General features: G+C 36.4%; 1 protein-coding gene across 1 annotated transcript; it reads right to left on the bottom strand.

Annotated features, from left to right (window-relative positions):
• Positions 1-1031: 1031 nt before the first annotated feature.
• GNRHR (gonadotropin releasing hormone receptor) lies at positions 1032-14741 on the bottom strand. The gene is made up of 3 exons (XM_028100781.1): positions 14223-14741; positions 3695-3914; positions 1032-1276 (listed from the first exon to the last, which is right to left on the bottom strand). Exons 1-3 carry the CDS (start codon positions 14739-14741, stop codon positions 1032-1034), a joined length of 984 nt encoding a protein of 327 aa, XP_027956582.1.
• Between the last annotated feature and the right edge of the window lie 7111 nt (positions 14742-21852).

The following is a 21852-nucleotide window of genomic DNA, read 5'->3' as shown; positions in this document are numbered from 1 at the left end:
TTTCTTTACCTTTTTTTCAATACTTCGTTGGTTTCTTTGACCTGTATATATTAAAACTGTAGTTTTCAGTGTTCCTCTTATGTATCAAATATCTTTTCACTTGTGCTTTTGTTTGATTTCTTATTTGTTTTTCTCAGAGACTTTTGGATTATGGATTTAGTAAAATCAGAAGATAGAAAAAATCTGTCATATTAAAACAGAGGGCATATTATGTATAAAACATAATCAGTCTTTCTTGATTATATTTAAAAACAATGTTATTACTACAGTTAATTACCACAGACTCCACTGACTATGCAGCGTAGAGGAATGTTCTAATCCCTGTCCAAATACTAATCCCTCTACGCCTCCCCTTTTTATGAAGGCACTTCATGCTGTTCCATGTAAAGACTGGGATGAAGGAGAACTACGGTGGAATGGATGGTGAGTTGGTTGCTGAATACTTCAAACTTCAGAATGCTTTTGAAATTAAAAAAAAATAGATTCATTGCATTATTTTTTAACCAGAAGAAGGAAGATTGATCTTATGGGTAGAGGAAATACTCTCTCTGTGCTTTAGATATTATTGTAGCATAAGATGTAATTGCTGCCAAGCCCCTTGGGAAAAAACTCTCAAAGACATGCCTAGGTTACGACTGTGTTATGGTTTCTCAGCCTTACTTTTTGGAATCTCTTTGCCTTAGGCCATGGCTGTTTTAAATATTTATGCATTAATAGACAAGGAGAAAGTGATAAGAAACCTATGTAATGTGTTATAGGAGCCCAGAAAGGGCAGACATTAATTCAAAAGTTTATGATTATGAGGGAATATTTTATTATTTTTCTTGAATTTTCTTTTTCTTTGTGTTTGTATTTTTTTAATTTGCAATTGAGTTTCTGACAATGTGATTTTAAAAAGAAGGATGTCAATATAAACTTAAACTCTGTTTTGTTTGTATGTAAATGTGCTGCCACCTTTGTGTTTCTTATTCCCATTTGATGAAATTCACTACCTTGCTCTTCTTTGTATGACTTTTTACATAGTCTATCAATTACAGAGAGAAATATCCATATATAAGGGGATCAAAGCATGGATTTAAAAGAGCAAAAAGAAAGAAGAAGTGATTTACTGGATCTGACACTCTGTTTAACATTTCAGGATCAAACCAGTACCAAATTCCTAGGACATAGTAGGGGGTCCAGCAGATAGTAAATGAGGTGGCAAATGCAACTGTCATCTTTAGGGTCCTCAACCGAGCTCTTGGTATATTATTCTTGGATTGATTCAGTTGTAACTCTGTTAGATAGAGAAAAAAGTAGGTGTTTAAAGACCAGTTTTACTAATGATGTAATGTATGATGACTAACATAACATAATAAAATAAAATTAAAAAAAATAAAGACCAGTTTTATTACAAAACCAAAATGGACAAAAAGGAAGGGTCACTAATTAAAACTAATTAGTGGAACAGGAACAGATTTCCATTATTTTTAAATAATTTTTAATAATGAAAATTTGTTTGTAAAGGATATTCATGTTCCAAGTTTTCCACCATGTCATATAATGAATAGAGAAGATTAAAGATGACAGTCCTCTTAAAAGTAAATTTTCACCGAATTAATTTGGATTTGAAATGTGTGGGTACTCAAACTCTTAAAACATAAATTTAAGAGAGTACACTAAAGTTGAGCTGAATTCAATTATGTATTTACACAGAACTATACTTACTATCTGAGTATCTCTGACAGTATGGATGATGAGAATCACGCATGGATGAAAGTGTGTTGTCCAAATTTATCTCTCAACCATGTGCTTCTCTCTATGGTATTCAAAATAATTTCCCTTTTCATATCAGTAAATCATTTAAAGTTCACATGTATGTGTGGTATGTGTATGGTGTGTGTGTGTTATATATGTGGTGTATGTGGGCTGTGTGTGTGTGTGTGTGTGTGTGTGTGTGTGTGTGTGTAAATTCACTGGAGTTTAATGGAAATGTGGACTCTAACAGGCAGCTTGCATGACATTGAGCACGTAGTTCTTAACTGCAGTTTTAAAGTACCTAAAATCTGTTCTTGTATTTCATAATCCAGAACTGCTATTTTAAAATAAAAAATACCCTTCACATGCTATATTTTTTTCTGAGGGAACTAGATCATGCTTTTCAGAAGTAGCCATTCTGCAACTTCTTACTCATTGATCACAAAAGAGTGGAAACACGGAGGAAAAGATTTACATGCCTGATATTTTAATTATAAATCAATTTTTGACTAGAATTGTTAAAATCAGTAATTTATTGAGTACAGATTAGTTGTAGATTTCTGTCATACAAACCTAATTATCATTTACTGTGTACCTTGCTATGGGTCTTGTTCTTTTCACACATTATTTCATTTAATCCTCAATATCTGTAAACTTTAATGACATAAGTAATAAAGCAATCAGTAGGAATGAACACATTTAAAAAAGCATTTTGGCTTAGCACAGGGGCTGAATCTGAAAAAATGTTGAGCCTCCTGTAACATAACTGTCCTTCCACCTATTTTGAGATATCATCACATTTCATTACTGGTTTACTGTTTTACTATCTTCTAGACTGTAGACTCCATGAAAGTGGGATAGTTACTGGGCTGTTTTATCCACCACAGTATCCACATCTATCACCATTTCCAGCAATATTGAGTACTTAATACATATTGGTTGAATAAAGAAAAGATTGATTAACTAAATCTGTCTTAGTAATGTTTAACTATTGCTCCTTGCCTCTTCTGTTTCGATTCTCTGCTTCTGCCTAGCTCGCATTTTTTTCAGATTAATCCCTATTTGGGGTTTATCTTCTTATTCTCCATGTGCCCTTCTTAGATATCCCTTACAGAACTGACTTTCTCTGGGGTAAGATTTTGAGGGCAAATGTTTTTGCAGTATACTTCTTAAAAAGCATCAAATACTTTTTGTTCTGGGAACTGCCCAAGTATCAGTTCGAGAGGACAGTACCATAATTATCTCCTTGAGAAAGTATCTGCTGAGAGTAATCACACTACAGTAAATGAGATGATTTTCCTGTTAAGTTGTACCATGTATAACTTATGTGCCATGCCATTGGTAACATGTCTTTTGGATGTCATGCCAACATAGACATATTTACTTTGCAAATTTATAAATTTTAGTTTTCGAGGTCGCACCAAGATTATGGAAAAAAGGCAAACCACAGCTGTAAAGATTCAGGTGAAAGAGTCTATGACATATTCAACAGCATTTCACACACCAGCACACGCACACACACACGCGCACAGTTATGTTGTGTGGAATAGGAGCTTTGAGTGTGAAATGGAACCGCTTAACTTTAATGAGTCTCGACTATTTTTTAACGAGGTGTGCTTTGCGATATTCTAGAAATCAGGTGTTTGGTATAGTGTTGTGGTGGGCCCAGCAGGAGCAATTTGCTGATGCTTATACTGGGTAACATGAGGTAATTGTTCTTTCGTTTTTAATTTCATGGTACAAATTTGGAACATTGGGAGATACCAAATAACCTCATCTGTAAACTGGGGATAGTAGAGGTATAATAAAAGTATTACCTCATGGAGTTACTGTGAATATTAAATATGCAAACTGCTTAGAATAATATCTGGCACCTAGTACATGACACTCTGCGTTGAATATTGCTGTTTTAAAACCTGTTTACCCACGATTAACACCGAATCTAAGGAATACGTACTGTGGGGATCCTGATGAAGGACCTGTGTCAGGGTGAAGATGATTTTTGCATTGCAGATTAACGTGATGAGAAGAGGGATGATGAAGAGGCAGCTGAAGGTGAAGAAGTTATAAAAGGCTTGATGCCACCATCGTGGAAAACTGCAGTGTGTTACACATTGAGAGAAACCTTCTGTCTGTCCAGAGCTGTCTGCTAAGTGGATCATCCTGAAGATATATAACTGTATGAGAAAAGAAAAAAAAAACTGAAAAATGGCGTTACTTTCTTTCAAACAGTATTTGCATGTTTTCTTGAAAGATTTTTCCTTCTGTATTCTGCAGGCCTTTGAACATGTTGCCCAAAGCGACAGCTCAGCACCTTGATACTGTCCCTTTGGCGCTTCAGTGAAAAGTTGCAAGTGGATCTTTACTTAAAATATGTTTGGGTAATGTGAATGGATCTATAGGATTTTGGATTTTTTTGGAAATTATTTCAACCTAGCAGAAAATCAACCAAGAATTTAAACACTGTTCGTATTTCAATTTCAGACGCAATTATGCTGAGTTAGGTTTTTGCAAGTGATTTTGTCTATCATTATATCTGCAGCACCCAAAACTTTGTCTAACAGAATGTGCCCCAAGATACATATTTAAATTTTATTTTTGAGACAGAAAACCCCATTAAAATGGTCAAAAGACATGAATAGACCATTCACAAAAAAAGATACAGCAGTGCCTTTCGGCATATGAAGAGATGTTCAACCTCATTTGTGATAAAATGCCAATTAAGGCTACACTGAAATGGCATTTTTTACTCTCAAGATTGGCAAAAATGAAAGATAGCAACACACTCTCATGGCCAGGTTGTGGGGAAAAAATACTCTCCCACATTGCTAGTAGGAATGCAAATTGGCACAATCCCTATGGAGGACAATTTGGCAATAAGTAGCATAACTACATCTTCATTTACTTTTGACCCAGCGATCTGATATCTAGGAATTTACTCTGAAGATACACTCCTACTTCCATTATATGAAAATACATAGGCACAAAGATATTCATTGGTGCATTGTTTGTAATTGAAAAACATTGAAAATAATGTAAATACCAATTCAGAGAACAGTAGCTGAATAAAATCCAGTGGACCACACAATGGAGTGCTATACACCTGCAGAAAAAGAGTAAGGAAAATCTCCATGTAGATTTCCGTGCATGTGTGCGTGTGTGTGTGCGTGTGCGTGTCTGTGGGTGTGTACTTATTTTCTAGCTCTGTCTGCTGGGAGCGTAGGAACAATGACATCCTACTGGCCGGAAGCACATCCAGCACTCTCGTACCCAGGTCTTGTTTTCTAAATGCTATTCTCTACCAAAAGGAACCAGAGCTCATTGGAGAAGTGGGTGAGTGAGTCCCAAGGGTGGCATAGGCAAACTACAATATGTGCTTGGAACAGCTTGTGCCAAAAAGCCAGGAAGTACTAAAAGAATAGAGGAGCATGTCAGGAAGAGCTCTGGAGCCAGCTTGAAAGAAAATGTGGGACAGTGTCAACATTGACAACAAAACCCCAAAACCAAAAAACAAAGCCCTGATAAAAAAGAATGATTAACTGTTGAATAAAGGAAGAATCCACAAGTCCATGCTGATATACATTACAAAAAAATAACACCAAAGAAATGGGGAGGGGAAAAAAAACTCTTTATGATTGTAGAAAGCCAACTAATAAATGTATAAGGAATAATGAAAGTAGTGATTACCAAATGGTAATAATAAATGATTCAGGCAAGAATCATCAATGGATAATAAAAACATGGGTGAAGTTTGAGGAAAGCAGGGTATTTACATGATTTATAAGTATCTAATTTCAAGATACTTAGTCATTATGAAGAATAAAATTAATAACTTGACTGTAGAGAAATAACCAAATAATTAAATTAACATTGCCAATAATGGGACCAATGGACAGCAGCTGCTTCCCTATAATGCATTGAGAAGTACTCACCATCACTTCTTTGGTATTTCTGTTTAAAGTACATAACCTACATCTAACCATGAGAAAACATCAGACTAACTCAACTAGAGGGGCATTTTACAAAATAAGTGGCCTGCACTCTTCAAAAATGTGTATGTCATGAAACACAAAGAGAGGCTGAGGAATGGTTCCAATTTAAAGGAGGCTAACGAAATGTGGCAGCTAAATCCAATGCATAACCTTGGATTTTCTTTTGTTAAAAGGGACATCACTGGGACAATTGGTGAGATATGAATAAGTTATATAGATTAAATAATAGTATTTTTTCAGTACTAATTTCCTGATTTTGATACTTGTACTGTGAGTATGTGCTGGAAAAAATACATTGAAGTATTAAAAGGGACATCATATCTGAATTTACTTTTAAACAATTCAGAAAAAAAATGTATATAGGAGACGAAGCAAATAAACAGATGCAGTAAAATGTTAATATTTGGGGAAGCCCAGGGAAAGGTATTCCAGAAATCTTTGTATGATTCTTGTAACCTTTCTTTAAGTGTGAAATTATGTTTTTCTTTAAATCACAAATTGTATCAACTATTAAACAAACGTTGCAAGTAGTTTTCAAAAAGAAGGTCTAGTAGACATTTACTCATTCTTTCCCCATTTATCAAGCACACTTCTTATCCAGTCATTTCTAAGCTTTTCCACTGAGAAACTTCATTTTACTATGATGCATTATTAAAATCAAAAGATAAAGAGTGCCCAAGCACTGTAAAACTAATAGTAAATTCAAACAAAATGTTACAGGATTTTAAAAATTTTAAGCAAATGAGGGACAGTATTTATTTTTTAAAGTTTTTGATTGAATAAATAAATTTTAATTTAATTTAATTAATTCCACAGGCCCAGGATTTCTTTCCTTTTTGAGGTATTGGAATGGGAATAGAGTGTGCCTTTAAAAAAAAACCCCTATATTTACTTTCTTGCTTGTAGAGTAGAAAAATTTAATAAAATATAAATATGATAAGCAATAAATAAAATATAGTAAACATAATATAAAATATAATGCTGTATCTTTTATTTGTAATCAATGTTGATTTTCAGTTTCAGATCTTTTTTCAAGGGCGAAATAGTATTTTTAAATTAATCCACTAGAGGGCGCCCAATAATCATATAATCAAATTTGAAGTTCAGAAACTCAAACACCTATTCAGCTAATTCTACTTTACAATCCAGACCAATTTTTTCCACATCACAAAGTAACCCTTTAAATTTTCCATACTTCTTTGCAACCTGACCTTATTTAAAATTTAGTTTTTAATTTGGCCCCACAGATGTTGTGAGTTGAAGTCTTTAGGAGGGTTACTTCACAAAGAACCTGAGAATCTAGTATTTCTTTAAAACCTTAGCTACTTCTCTCCCCATCTTCCCAATCATACTTGGGCCCGGATGACCCAAGTTTGACTTTCTGTTTTGCACTGCTCTGCCACATTTCACTTTAATGTTTCATGTTTTTAAATCATAACGATGAAACTTTCAATAAAATGACTTTGAAATAGGGCCATGATTTAAGCTAATGGTTATCTTTGTTTAATAAATGCTTATTTTTTTTTGTTTTGTTTTGAGAGAGAGAGAGAGAGAATGTGCACGGGTGTGGGGGAGGGACAGAAGGAGAGGGAGAGAAAATCTCAAGCAGACTCCCCACTGAGCACAGAGCCCTTCACGGGCTCCATCTCTCGGCCCTGAGGTCGTGACCTGAGCTGAAATCAAGAGTCTGATGCATAACCAACTGAGCCACCCAGGCACTCCAAATGCTTATTGTTAAAGCAACTACTTGGTCAAAAACTATACTAGGTGCTGTCTGTCATAAAAGATGAACCAGATATATCCTGCTCTCAGAGAATTTAAAATTTGGTGGGGGAGCTATAGTGTGTATGTGACACCTGTCACATAAGGAAGACTGTTGTGAGTTCTAAAAGAGTGATACAGTAGAGTGTTATGGTAACTCAGAATCTTACTTGCCCATGAGTAAGCTGAGCCTAGCTTATTTTGTGCTCCAAGGCCATGTTCATTGGAGTGATTATGGTAGGGATCCACTTTACTTCCAATGTTTTTTTTTTGTCCTTGGATTATAATTCTTTAATTTCTTAGTTTCTCCTTTCTCATCCTTGGCCCCAGTTCTCATCAGTGTTTGCTTTATTTTGCCATAAACAAGAGCAATCTATTTTCCTTCTTTAGAGTCATTTGCAGATGCTTCTTAGAGTATTGTTTTTAACCCTCACCTTACCCCAGACTAATTACATTATCACTAATCTTTTCCAGTGGTAATTATCTTTAGATGATGTGCTTCAGTTTCCTCCTCTATAAAAATGGAGATATTAATGGTATTTACCGCTAGGAGTTGTCAAGACAATTACATGAGTTAATGCTTGCAAAGCACTTAGAATAATGCCTGGCACACAGTGCTGTAAAAGTTGTAACCATTATTATTATAAAATTTTCAAGACACACAACTTATAAATGTGTATTCATATGTATTTATTTATATATTTATAAATATTTACCATATATTTTTTCCTGATAGCTCTTAAACATCTCTTCTCAACTTAAGACTTTCCTGCCTTTTCCTTCTCTAGTCTCCTACAGGAAAAAAAAGAAATAGACAATATTGCGTAGTGTGATAGAGCGTAGTAGCTAAAAGCTCTGGGGATGGAGTTAACTGGATGTACTAACATCTGCACTTACTAGACTATAATTTTGGGCATTTTATAGAACATTCTTAACCTTAGTTTCCGTATGAATAAAATAACTGTATACAATATATAGGGTTTGGGGGAGCCTTACACGAAATAACGCATGCAAAAGGATTTAGCACAATTCCTGACACGTATTTATATCTTCCATAAATGAATATTTCTCATCATTGTTGTTATTTATTTATTTGTGTTTATTGTTGTTATTTATGCTATTAGTATGCTACTCCTATGTTTCAGTATAGTTCGTGGCATATTGTACATGTGTTATGGGAATTGATTGGGTTTAAGCTGTTTGTCAAGTTCAGAAGTACATTCTAGTCCAATCAAGTGCATTCTGTGTGTCAAGGCAAGCCTCTGTACATCTTCAGATCATATATCTTTACACCAAAGACTAAAGGATGTCTCATATATTTTGCCTCCCAACCCGGGTTAGCGACAGAATTTAAATGCTGTCAGCATGGAATGCTCCATATTATCACAGATAAACTAATGTTGTCAACTTCTGCAAATGATTCTTGTGGTGGGAGATGAGTGCCGTTGGAAACCATGTGGTTTTTGATGAGATATGAACACCCCTAGTTCAGGAAATGTTTTTTTCCTCAGCGTGTACTTACCAGCCCAGCCACACATAGTCTTAGGGCAGGTTTTCTTTTGGGTCATGTTTGTTCCTTCCCTCCCCTTCCTTTTTCTTTTCTCCCTCTTTCTCTCTCACCCTTCCTTCTTTCCTTCCTTCCAACTTTATTTTACTGTGACAGATAATACCTTCAGGACTTGAATTATTATGCTTGGTGTATATAGCTTTCAGAAAGAGTAGGATAGGCTGGTAACTAGGAGGTAGTTTGGCAAAACTGACTTATCAGTCAGAATGCTATAATTTTGAGAAATCGGAAATAATCAATCTTCATGTACGCAGTTCTCTTTGCTGTCTCTTGAAGAATCACTTAATATTCATCTCGTATTTCCCTATTATTGTCCCTTCTGACTTCAAAAACTCTATTATGAACAAAGGAATGAAAACAGGAGGAGAGGAAGGAATGAACATTAATGGAGTGTCTAAGTATAAAGCCTTGTACTAGGTGATTTTATCTATCTTATTCTTTACAATTTATTCTTCACCACTATTCTTTTAAGTTGAGTTAAGTAATTTACTCAGAGCCACAGAGATGGTAAGAGACAGCAATAGGATTTAAAACCAACTTTGTTTAAATCCAATACTCATGCCAATTCTACTATTATGTTGCCTTCCAAGCTTTGCTGCAGGGAGATCTAAGGTCTTCAGAGACCGGGAGTGGGGCTACTGAATGCCCAAGCAGAAGACTGGCCTCCCTTATCCCTCTTCAGCAAAAACAGCTCCACTTATATGTTTCATGTATTTATTGGGGCTCCAGGTAGGATTTTTGCTTTTTAAAAACTTCCATTATTAGGAAAAAGTTTGACAGTTCAGCTAGGCTATGCTGAAACTTCTGAAAACGTATCCTCAAACCATCACAGAATTACTCAATTACTCAAGTAACAGATGATCAATATATTCACCAGAGGATGATTATTAAAGTCATCCTTATAATGTGAATTGGCCACTGCAGGATGCACCTTTGTCAGTGGGCTTATCCGAGAGCATGGTGAAGCACAAGGTGGACTTGTGATGTGCCACAGTCTAGAAATAAGAAGCCCTTTCAATCTCTCATCTTTCCCATTAAGTATGTGTAACATTAGTCATGGGATTAAAACCTCTTTTATTCAGAGAGATAGCAGAGAGCTCTAATAAAAAGAAAACCTGGACTTAATAAAAAGACACGAGTCCAACAGCCCAAGTGACTTTGGGGAAGTTAACGAACCCCTTCAGATTGCAGATTTTTTTTTTCAAGATTTCGTTTATTTATTATTTGTCAGAAAGAGAGAGAGTGCACAAGCAGGGGGAGTGTCAGGCAGAGGCAGAGGGAGAAGCAGATTCCCCAGTGAGCATGGAGCCCGATGCGGGACTCGATCCCAGGACCCTGCGATCATGACCTGAGCCGAGGGCAGACGCTTAACCGACTGAGCCACCCGGGCGTCCCTGAACTGCAGCTTGTACCCATCGGTAGTTGCAATCAACATTAAAAAATGAGAAGAAACAGAGTTGAATATTTTATGAAAAATTTCCTCAGTTATAGGTGTATGAGAGACAGACAGGCAAAGTCTCTATGTGGTATGTATTTCTTACTTTGGGTTACTGCCAGAAGGGTTCGCACGCCATTGCTCTCAAAGGTACTCTTTGTACTTTCTCTGATACGCGGGATGGGGATAGTAACATGGCTGTTACATACTGCACAGAATGAGGTTTTTCAGGAAACTTCAGTAAAGTGCTTTATAAATTTAATCTGCTGCTGAAAGTAAGGATGAGTCATGCGTTTCACCATAAAATAGTACCATCATTTTCTTTGGCCCATATTCACATAAATCTCTCAGGAAGAGTAATATATTTGAGGTCAGGCTATTAGATGAACATCCTAAACAATTCAAATTTAATTTTATATTTTCTTTTTACTACATCAAGATAGATAAGTATTTGACACTATCTTTCTATTATTGCTGTGATATATTTAGATGGAAATAATTGAATTAATAAAGCAATGTATTTTTTAGCCTCTGCGATAGTCCTTTAAAGGAGACTGACATTATTGGTTTGCATTTCAGTTGATATCACAAATTGACCTATTTCTTTTCTCTTTTAAAAAAATATTTACTTATTTTAGAGAGAGCGTGCGTGCACGAGAGTGTGCATTGTGGTGGGGGGGTGCAGGGAGGAGCAGAGGGAAAGGGAGAGAATCCTCAAGCAGAATCCCTGCTGAGCACGGAGCCCCGAAGGGGGGCTTGATCCCATGACCCTGAGATCACCACCAGAGCTGAAATCAAGAGTCGAACACTCAACCAAGTCAGCCCGTCAAATTAACCTATTTCTACTTCTGTTTAGATGTCGTCAGTATCCCAACTTACCAACTACTTTCCAAATACCTGTACTTATACAATGACTTTATATCGGTAGCATTATGTCTTAAAGCAAATGTTTTTAGCTCTTTTCAGAGCCTGCCTTCCCTCCCCTTTCAAACAGATAGAGAAACAAACAGGTAGACAAACACTCCTTTTCTCAACCTACCTGCCTATTTCAATGGTTTTACTATTAAAACTCCTTGGCTAAAAATATTGGAGCTGTAGTTTACACCCTCTGGTTATTAACTCCCTAAATCCAACTTGTTGCCAAGCTTTGTTTTTTTGTTTGTTTGTTTGTTTGTTTGAAATGTCCCTCTTACAATCAATTTTCTCTGAGACTACCCTAGCCACCAACCTAATCACCTCATTGCCAGAAAAGCTGGAAAAGCTTTCTCTGTGTCTTGCATCTGTTTGGGTCTATGTAAATTTTCTTATAGTATTTTTCTTAAAAAAAATCACTTTATTTCTTGCCCAGGACTCACAAAGAATTTATGGAGGATTTATGGCTCCCATGTTAATTTCAGAATTTCCCCTGGTTATCACTGTCTTCTATAACACAGGTCCATCATACCTCTCATTCACTGATTCACTCATCCAAACTTATTGTTTAAGGAGAAAGTGAAGGATTTATTTGATCTGAAGAGAAATCACATTATCCAAACCTTTTAAATTTCTATTTTTGCTAGTTTTCTTATTAGGTGCTGTGAATATTAATTAAGTTGAGCATAACAGTCTCCATCACTTAAGAGTGTATGCCTTAATGGCAAAGACAAGCAAATACATAATCATGATGTTTTATGACAAATCGTGCACTACGAGGTGAAAGAAAAGGGAGCAACCATCAAATCTGATTTCCTGCTAGTCCTACCCCTCAACCTTTTGCTTCAGCCAGACAAGTCTCCTGTGAAAATTAATCACACTTTTCAACTCTTGCTGAAAAATATATGTGATCTTTGACTTATTTTTTCCATCCAAATACCATCCATCTTAAAAGACTCAAATTATCCTACCTTTAACCTTAAAACATTCCTTCCCCATTTCAACTCTTACTCATCTCTTCTTCTTCTTACACTTGTAAGAGGTTTTGAAAGTGTTTAGTATAGGGGCACCTGGGTGGCTCAGGCAGTTAAGCGTCTGCCTTCAGCTCAGGTCATGATCTCAGGGTTCTGGGATCGAGTCCCACATCAGGCTCCCTGCTCAGTGGGGAATCTGCTTCTCCCACTGCCTCTACCTCTCCCCCTGCTTGTGCTCTCTCTCTCTGTCAAATAAACAAATAAAATCTTTAAAAAAGTGCTCAGTATATAGTTATATTAGTTTTATATAAGTTTTGTCTCCACAACTGAATTACATTTTCTTTGAGGGCTGTTTCTTTGTTTCATCAGTATCAGACTCAGTCTGAAGAGCCTATCTTCCCTAAGAAAATCAATAAATAAGCAGCACTCTTACTTTAAAGAAACAAAATGGAAAACTTCAGGCATAAGCCTTAGCTAAATAACCTCATTTTGAGAGACACATTTACTTAACCTCTTCTTGTGTATTCACTGTGAGAATCATTATACAATGCTTTTCTCCATGGAAATCAAAACACTTTAGCTTTTCCTATTTAAGTGAGAAATTGTTGGGAAAATTTGGTTATCCAACTTCCTAGTGTTTTGCTATATTTAGTGAGTTCTGCATGGCAGGATTTTTGTTTGTTTGTTTTTGTTTCTTTGTGTTTTTTTTTTTAACCACCTGGCTCATGTAGAATGTGTAGATCACTTCCATTTGTAGAGGCTGGTTTTTGAAACATTCTGGTTAACTTGGACGTCACCTGTTGACACATCCTTGTACCCTGGGTTCATCATCATATAGTACATTTACAAGCATATGGACAACTTTTTTATCTGTTGTTGAAGAATCTTTGTTATCTCTAAGAATGTGTCCTTTTCTTCAGAGATATGACTGCTGAAGAAGACAGATTCAGCTGATCCCATGACCCTGAGATCACCACCAGAGCTGAATCAAGAGTCAAACACTCAACCAACTTAGCCTCAAATTAACCTATTTCTACTTCTGTTTAGACTTCGTCAGTATCCCAGCTTACCAACTACTTTCCAAATACCTGTGCTTATACAATGACTTTATATCAGTAGCATTATGTCTTAAAGCAAATGTTTTCATTGCCTCTGATGAGGACAATCTGGAGCGATATCTGCCTGTACCAGAAGCCTTGTGCCTACACCAACAATCCTAATTTTGCTAACAGCCTGTTGCTGTCTAGGCTACCTCCAGATAAGCTCAAGTCAATCTCAGAGAAATATTCAAATTTCAAAAGCCCAGGATTTCCCACTACAACATATTAGTTGAGAATAATTCTAAGTTGCAACAGTGACAGAATAGTTTCTGCTCAAGAACTCCCAAATGAGACAAGTTATAAGCACTTTCTACCTATGCAAATTTCACAGTTCCTCAAGATTCTCTCCATTTACCATCTCAATCAGAGTGAATAGAAAACTAGATGAAAGGATAAAATGGGGATGAGGTCAAATTTGACAATAGCTACATTTTTTGAGGAGCATTTACTATGTACCAGAGATTATGCTAGACACTTTAATACATTGTTCATCTAATCTTCATGAAAGCTGCGTAAAGTAGGCATTGCCTCCATTTTATAAATGAAGAAACTGAAACTCAGAGAAGTTAAAAGATGTGCCCAAGGTAAGAGCCAGGATTAAACTCTACTCTCTAATTCCCTGAGTCCAAGCTTTCAAAGATAATACAATATTGCCTTTGACATGCGATAATACAATACAGTAGTCAAGTTGAGATAGGAAATCTGTGATTGCCATATCCTAACAAGTTCGTGATAATGGTTTACCTGTGGTCCAGCAAAGATACCACTGAGGAGCCAGGCCAAGCCAATCATGGACTGCCCAAGCTTGCCATTGCTTTTCATAGCTAGAGGCCTCGTGATGGCCAGGGAGCGGTCCAGGCTGATCACTACCATCATGAAGGCTGGGGCATACATGGAGAAAAGCTTCAGGTAGCTGAGGACTTTGCAGAGAAACTCCCCAGCATGCCATTGGACTGTAATGTTCCACATTCCATCCAGTGGCATGACAATCAGAGTCTCCACCAGGTTGGCTAAGGTCAGATGTTTTAAAAGCACCTTCATTCTCGAAAGCTTTCTCCCTTTCTCTTTCTTTTGAGTCCACTTCTGAAGTTTCAACAAGAAAGAAGCATTAAAAGTTGTAGAGAGTAGAAAAAGGAAGAAAGTAACTGTCACTCGGATCTTTCCAGATAAGGTCAGGGTGGGAAGGTTGCCCTGCATCAGCGGGTTGCTGTGGTTTACGGCTGAGCAGTGATTTTGATTCTGTTCAGGAGAGGCGCTTGCCATATTTCCTGACCGACAGAGCTTCAAGACTTGTGTTTCTGGCACTTGTGATGTTTTGTCATAATCTAGCCCAAAACTCCGTTTTATTTCTGCCTTCTTTAGATGGAAACATCACAGGTTTAGATTTACGTCAAATTTTGTCCCTGAGCTACTTTATGTTTAATGTAAAAGATCAAGGTGAACTTGTTTTGCGGGCTAATAATCCAACAGAGTGCTAAAACAGAGCATGTCGAACACATTCTGAGGGCCAAATGTAACCGTAGTACCTCAGCAGATGGCCTGGTTTTCACAACATTTTTCCTAAGTAGAGAAGGATATGTGAAGCTTAATTCTGAATTTAAAATCCACTCATGCTATTTACATAACTTTAATAAAGAGATTTTCTAAAAACTATTAAATGTTCCTATTCTGTCCAACAGATACAAAATGAAGAAAAATACTAAAAAAGAACTTAATCCAGTTCAAATCTGTTGTTTTAAGAAATTAATTCATTTCTCAAAAACATTTGTTTTTCTCTTTCAATGACACACTGCTGTACATTCAAACACTAGACAAATATGTTCATTTAAAACCATCTTCCACAAAACATCTAATTAATACCTTTACAGAATTAATTTGATCTAATACAAATTCGTCTGCATTCAAATTTATCTATTGATCTAAATGGCCCGATTATCCATGCTTAGGCTGAAGTAAAAATGATTAACTCTTTTTTATTATTGCCTTGCTTTTATAATTGTTTGAATATTATACTTGCCATTATTGCACATTATTGCATAAGGTAGCTAGATATTGGAGACAATACTGTATAAATGCTGTACCCACATTTATATATGTTTATATATAATATAAATATTTGCTTAAATTCCTTTATACGTTATCTGATCATTTCAAATTGGGGCCACTTAGAAACTCTCTGTGATACTGCTTTAGCGTTCATGCTGGGTGTTTGATGATATTATTTACTAACACTGATATGACTTACACTGGAATTCATTAAATCACTAGCTTGATTTGTCTTTTGTGAACTAGTTTGCTTTTGTGGTAGCTAAAGCAGGAATAACGTTAGGAGTATAGGTGACTTGGGGCATCTGGGTGGCTCAGGCGGTTAAGCATCTGCCTTTGGCTCAGGTCATGAATTCAGCGCCCTGGGATTGAGCCCCACATCAGGCTCCCTGCTCAGCGAGGAGCAAGCTTCTCCCTCTCCCTCTGCCCCTCCCCCTGCTCATGCTCTCTCTTTTCTCTCTCTCTCTCTCTCTCTATCCCAAATAAATAAATAAAATCTTTTTTTTTAGAAATTATAGGTGACTCTTTTGACTTAGATGGTCCATTCTTGTTGGTTCATTTATTTGTTTTTTCTTATATTCATTTATTTAATAAATAGTTACTAACTACCTGCTACATACACTCTTAGACTTTGAAGGTGACAAATTGTGCACATGGCATCATCCGGGCCCTGCAGGAGATTATTTGGTACTACAGAAGATTAAATAAGAGTATTGGATATGTCTGTGTGCCTCTTGGACTCCCTCTGCGCCGGCTGCCTCCTGCATCTGGAGGAATGTAGAGCACTTGCTTACTTGGGCTCCCTCTTGGCTGTCACTTCATGCCCAGAATTCCTGGCTTTCTCTCAAAACGTCTAGACTTGAAGGAAATATTATACTGCAGGACGTGGACTCTGGTTTTCTGAAGGGTCTGGAAATATTTTCCAATGGAGTATTTTGGTTCTGAAATGGACTACTTCAGAATAATTAGTGAGAGGAATAGATGAGTCAGAAATTTTGAGACGTACACCTTTTGGAAATACATCATGTGTGTTTCTAAGCACAAATCTAGCATAAATACAGACTTGACTCATTATTTGTGGTAGTTCTATCAAGTTGCCATGAACACTGAATTGGTGAATACCGAATACTTCCTCCAAACAAAAATACGGGGTTAGGTTCTTGTGAGCCACAACCATTTACATTATATATGTTCATTTGCCAACATCCTTGTAAAACAAGGAGTCTCATTATTGAAAACCTGCTTTTTCACATAACCCTTTTCCTGTGTAACACTTAGCAGATATTTAAAATATTGTTCCCAAGATTCCTGATATGCAGGAATTGCCACACCTACAAGTTGGACATTTTTCACAAATATGGCCTTTTGAATTGTGCAGGTCAGTTACCATAATTTTTTTTTTTTGGCTTTCACTGTCAGAACAAGGCTGTCCACTATATTTTTTAAAAAATTAATCCTCATCTCATGAATCCACACATTTTTCCACTTTTCCACTTTTTCCATGGCTTCGTCACACCCTGATTACGCTTTAGGACTCTCGAGAGCAGCCACATGTTCATATCAGCAAATGTTCTCTTCCTTTTTCTGGATGTACTGGATTGTTGATTCCCAGGGTCCTGGGATCGAGCCCCACATCAGGCTCCTTGCCCCGGGGAGGGGTGGTGGTGGGGGAAGCCTGCTTCTCCTCTGCCTGCCACTCCCCCTACTTGTGTGCTCTCTCTCTCTCTGTCAAATAAATAAATAAATAAATAAATAAATAAATAAATAAATAAATCTTTTAAAAATAATACACGTATTTTCTCTGTAAGGTACATCGTAGTCTTCTTGCTCTTAGAACACTGGACAGTGTTTCAGCACTCTGTTTGGGGCCATTTTATACAGTGAAATCACTAACAAAATGCACAAAACTGTGAAAAAACATGGCACTAAATATACTACGGAAAGGAAGCTTACTTATAGTATGAAAGCTGTAATGAGAACTGCACATCGGGCCACTCAAATTTCTCCCCACTCTGTGTAAACACGTGTCTGGGAATAATCACAAAAGCACCGGGGATATTGATTTGGGGTTACAAATGGATTTTAGCAAATAGGTGAATTTGCAAGTAGTAAAGATTGCCTGTACATAAAAATCAGTAAGTAAAACCAGAAAGTTAAAGAAAAACAAATTCCCACTAGAGCTTCCAAGTAAGTTAAACTGTATTACAAACAAAATGTTTATAACATTAAAAAAACATAGTGTTTTCACCCAGAACTTCACAACAGATTGAAAGAAATACTATTTGTTGAGTTCTCAGCTGTTGAGGGTTTAGGGAAGATAGTGAAATTATGTTTATATAGAATATTTAAAAAGGCATTTTTTTACATCTGAGATTTGTGACTATAAAACTTGTACCTTCTATATTAGCTATATGAGGTTCCTTGTAACAGTTTATTATCCTGAAGAACTCAAAAGGCTTTGCATACACATCATATCAGTTAATCTGAGCAGGGCCATATGCCTGAAACCAAATAAAACAAGGTAACACTTGCATAGATTTTACAAATTGGAAACTTTTATATGTGGCCCAGAGACCAAAAGAAGAAAGGAAAAATTGTTCATGATAAAATCTGATTGTACTGAAGTATATTTTGCCTTTTGCCTCTCATTTAGGGACAGAAACCCTTTCTCACATTCATTTCCCACATTGTAAAGTAATGAGGAAACCAGAAGACGGTAATGTCAGAGAAGTAATGGGAGGAGAGAATTTCAGGAGAGAGGGAGCGATCCATACATCAAATATCTTAGTGACAGGAAAAGGCCCAAAGAGAGTTGGTAGGATGAGACAGTTGGGAGGTCACTGATGATTTGCCTAGAGTAGCTTTGGTGATTTTGGCGAGAATGGCTATTAGAGAACACATGGAAGTGGACATAAAGAAAAAAGAATTTTAAAAACAGACGTGTAAGTCTTGAGGGTGTGTAGAGATTTAGAGATGGAACCAGTAGAGAGGGAGAACAGTCAAGAGACTAGGGCAGATGTTGCAGAAAGACAAGAGGACAGATCCCTTAGGGGAGCTGATTATGCAGTAAGGCACTAAGGAGTTAGGGTTGAAGGAAGTTGGGGAAGTTAGGAGTCAGGGAAGGAAGTGGATCTATGAAAGGGGTGGAGGTAGGGTAGACTGAAATAAGAGGGGGGGTCAAGAAAAGAGAATCTTGATGGAATGAAAACAAGTTATAATGGAGTAAGGGAGTCTTAAACCTAGGATAGGTGAAGTAGAGGGTGAATGAAGTTTGATGTCATGTTAATTATGTCCTTTTTGTTGCAAAAAAAAGAGACCCTCCTAAATAATAGAGGCCTCTTTCATAATATACAATGCCTAGAAAGCCAACAGGAACCCAGGCAGTTCCAGGGAGGAGCAAATCTGTTTCATGACCTGAGTTGGTCCTCAAGTATGGTATCTTTGCTTTTCTTTATATTATCTTCTCCATCCTCTTCTTGTACCCAATTGCTCAGCTTTTTCTGGATTGCAAGTCTAAATTCAGAGGTGAGAAACAGAGATGGCAATTTGGAAGTGACCCAGAGGAGCCAAAAATAGATTTTTAACATCTCTTTACCAACAAGACTAAAAAAATAGAAGAAGGCAGGTCTTTTATTTATTTATTTATTTATTTATTTATTTATTATTTTATTATGTTATGTTAATCACCATACATTACATCATTAGTTTTTGATGTAGTGTTCTATGACTCATTGTGTATAACACCCAGTGCTCCATTCAGTATGTGCTATTTATTTATTTTTTATAACTTATTTTTTTAAATTCAATTAATTAACCAATAGCGTTTCATTAGTTTCAGATGTAGAGTTCAGTTATTCATCTGTTGCATATAACACCCAGTGCTCATCACATCACGCGCCCTCCTTAATGCCCATCACCCAGTTACCCCATCCCCTGCAACCTCCTCTCCAACAACCCTCAGTTTGTTTCCTATAGTTAAGAGTCTCTTATGGTTTGTCTTCCTCTCTGATTTCGTCTTATTTTTCCTGCCCTTCCCCTATGATCCTCTGTTTTGTTTCTTATATTCCACATCTGAGTGAAACCATATAATAATTGTCTTTTTCTGATAGACTTATTTCACTTAGCATGATACCCTCTAGTTCCATCCATGTTGTTGTAAATGGTGAGATTTCATCATTTTTGATGGCTGCCTTATATTCTATTGTGTATATATATATATATATATATATATATATATATATATATATATATATACACCACTTCTTCTTTTCCATTCATCCATTGATGGACATCTGATCTCTTTCCATAATTTGGTTATTGTGGACATTGCTGCTATAAACGTTGGGGTGCAGGTGCCCCTTCGGATCACAACGTTTGTATCCTTTGGGTATCTTTTAAAAGAGAAGTATATTCTTCTGCATGTTATATGTTAAAAAAAAAAAAAAGGAAGAAGATAGCGGGAGGGGAAGAATGAAGGGGGGTATTCAGAGGGGGAGTTGAACCATGAGAGACTATGGACTCTGAAAAACAAACTGAGGGTTCTAGAGGGGAGGGGGGTGGGGGGATGGGTTAGCCTGGTGATGGGTATTAAAGAGGGTACGTTCTGCATGGAGCACTGGGTGTTATGTGCAAACAATGAATCATGGAACACTACATCAAAAACTAATGTGTGGTGATTAATATAACATAATAATAATAAAAAATAAAAGAGAAGTATATTAATGAAAAGTATCTGGTAGAACATTTTGCTTCTAGCAGGAAGAAAAGATAGAGGCAGCACACTATCAGAGAAGAGGAATATATATTTTTTCCCTGTTTTCCAAAACATGACATAACTTCATTTAACCAAGAATGATAGTGTCTGTGACAACTATGAGGTGAGTAAAAAGGGGAGAATTTTCATTCCAGTTTAATCGGAAGGATTTGAGGAAGGAATGTGGACTATTAATTATGAGGAAGTGTTTCCATGAAATTGCCATGGAAATGAGGAACAAATTCTAAAAGCTATTCAATTTTTTCTAAGCCATGTTAAATTACACATAGCATTTAAAAGGGAAGATTCACTTTCATTTTCTGAGAGTGTATCTTGTTTGGAGAATCATGCCATGAGACATTATTATAGTTCTCATTTCAGTATAGCTGTGTCAGAGGTAAATGATAGGATATTATAGTTGAAAATTTACATAAGATATTAGAGATCAGATTAAAAAAATATAAATCATCAATATTATGAAGTGAATGAAAAAGCAGAAGTATAATGATCACGTTTATTTGTCAAAATTAATATATTCACTAAATACTGAAAATAGTAATCTTTTTTGTTTTAATTATAATTAATAATATGTAACTAAATATGAGCTAATAAAGCAAGGGTGATCATTTTTATTTCAATAATTCAGTTAATCCAACATTTATTGAACATTATGTCTTAGGCACTGTACTTGTAGTTACTGAAGAAAGGCTAGACAAAGTTCATTATATCTGATATTTCCAGACATTTAATAATTATATTATGTGGAGATATTTTTATGCATCTAAACTTCATGTGGGCTGCTGGTTATTGAAAATGGCATAATTTTAATTTTATTCTTTTGTTGATAGTTTTCTGTTGACACATTTAGCATTTCTATTTCATAAAGTAATTCAATTCTAAAATACAACACATCTTTTTTTTTTAAAGATTTTATTTATTTATTTGACAGAGAGAGACACAGCAAGAGAGGGAATAAAAGCAGGGGGAGTGGGAGAGGGAGAAGCAGGCTCCCCGCAGAGCAGGGAGCCCGATGCGGGGCTCGATCCCAGGACCCTGGGGTCATGACCTGAGCGGAAGGCAGACACTTAATGACTGAGCCACCCAGGTGCCCTAAAATACAACACATCTTAATGTCATCTTTTTCAGCTTTGGACATTTGAAAGCTACATCTCCAATAATTTTAAGAATTTGTGATGCAAATGTATTAATAACATAAATTAAATTTAAAAATATAATGTAAAAAGTATATGTGGTTATTGGCATTATCCATTTTTTTTCAAATTAAGTTTCAGTAAGACTGGGCTTCCATAAAATTAATTAAAAGACTGGGCTCATGTTAATTCCTCTATAACATACTCACTATTATTTCATTCAAAGTCCTTCTTTTTCTTTTAAAAATGTTTCTATAAAGGCTCTGATGTTTCGGGCGCCTGGGTGGCTCAGATGGTTAAGCGTCTGCCTTCGGCTCAGGTCATGATCCCGGGGTCCTGGGATCGAGTCCCGCATCGGGCTCCCTGCTCCTTGGGAGCCTGCTTCTCCCTCTGCTTCTCTCTCTCTCTCTCTCTCCCTCTCTCT

This window comes from Eumetopias jubatus, unplaced genomic scaffold (assembly GCF_037043125.1).
Source record: "Eumetopias jubatus isolate StellerSeaLion01/CBP00866 unplaced genomic scaffold, mEumJub1_p1.0 scaffold_2, whole genome shotgun sequence".
In the NCBI taxonomy this organism is placed as follows: domain Eukaryota; kingdom Metazoa; phylum Chordata; class Mammalia; order Carnivora; family Otariidae; genus Eumetopias; species Eumetopias jubatus.
Note: the sequence above shows the minus strand (reverse complement) of the source record. Positions and strands in the feature narration are given on the sequence as shown.

What these genes read in the sequence shown, in the direction of transcription:
- GNRHR (XM_028100781.1), bottom strand. Translation starts at nt 14,741, where the DNA reads ATGGCAAGCGCCTCTCCTGAACAGAATCAAAATCACTGCTCAGCCGTA. An exon ending in GTATCTTTGCTGGACCACAG is followed by an intron (nt 3,915 to 14,222) that starts GTAAACCATTAT and finishes TTTCTCATACAG; the next exon opens with TTATATATCTTCAGGATGAT. An exon ending in CCTTCATCAGGATCCCCACA is followed by an intron (nt 1,277 to 3,694) that starts GTACGTATTCCT and finishes TCTATCTAACAG; the next exon opens with AGTTACAACTGAATCAATCC.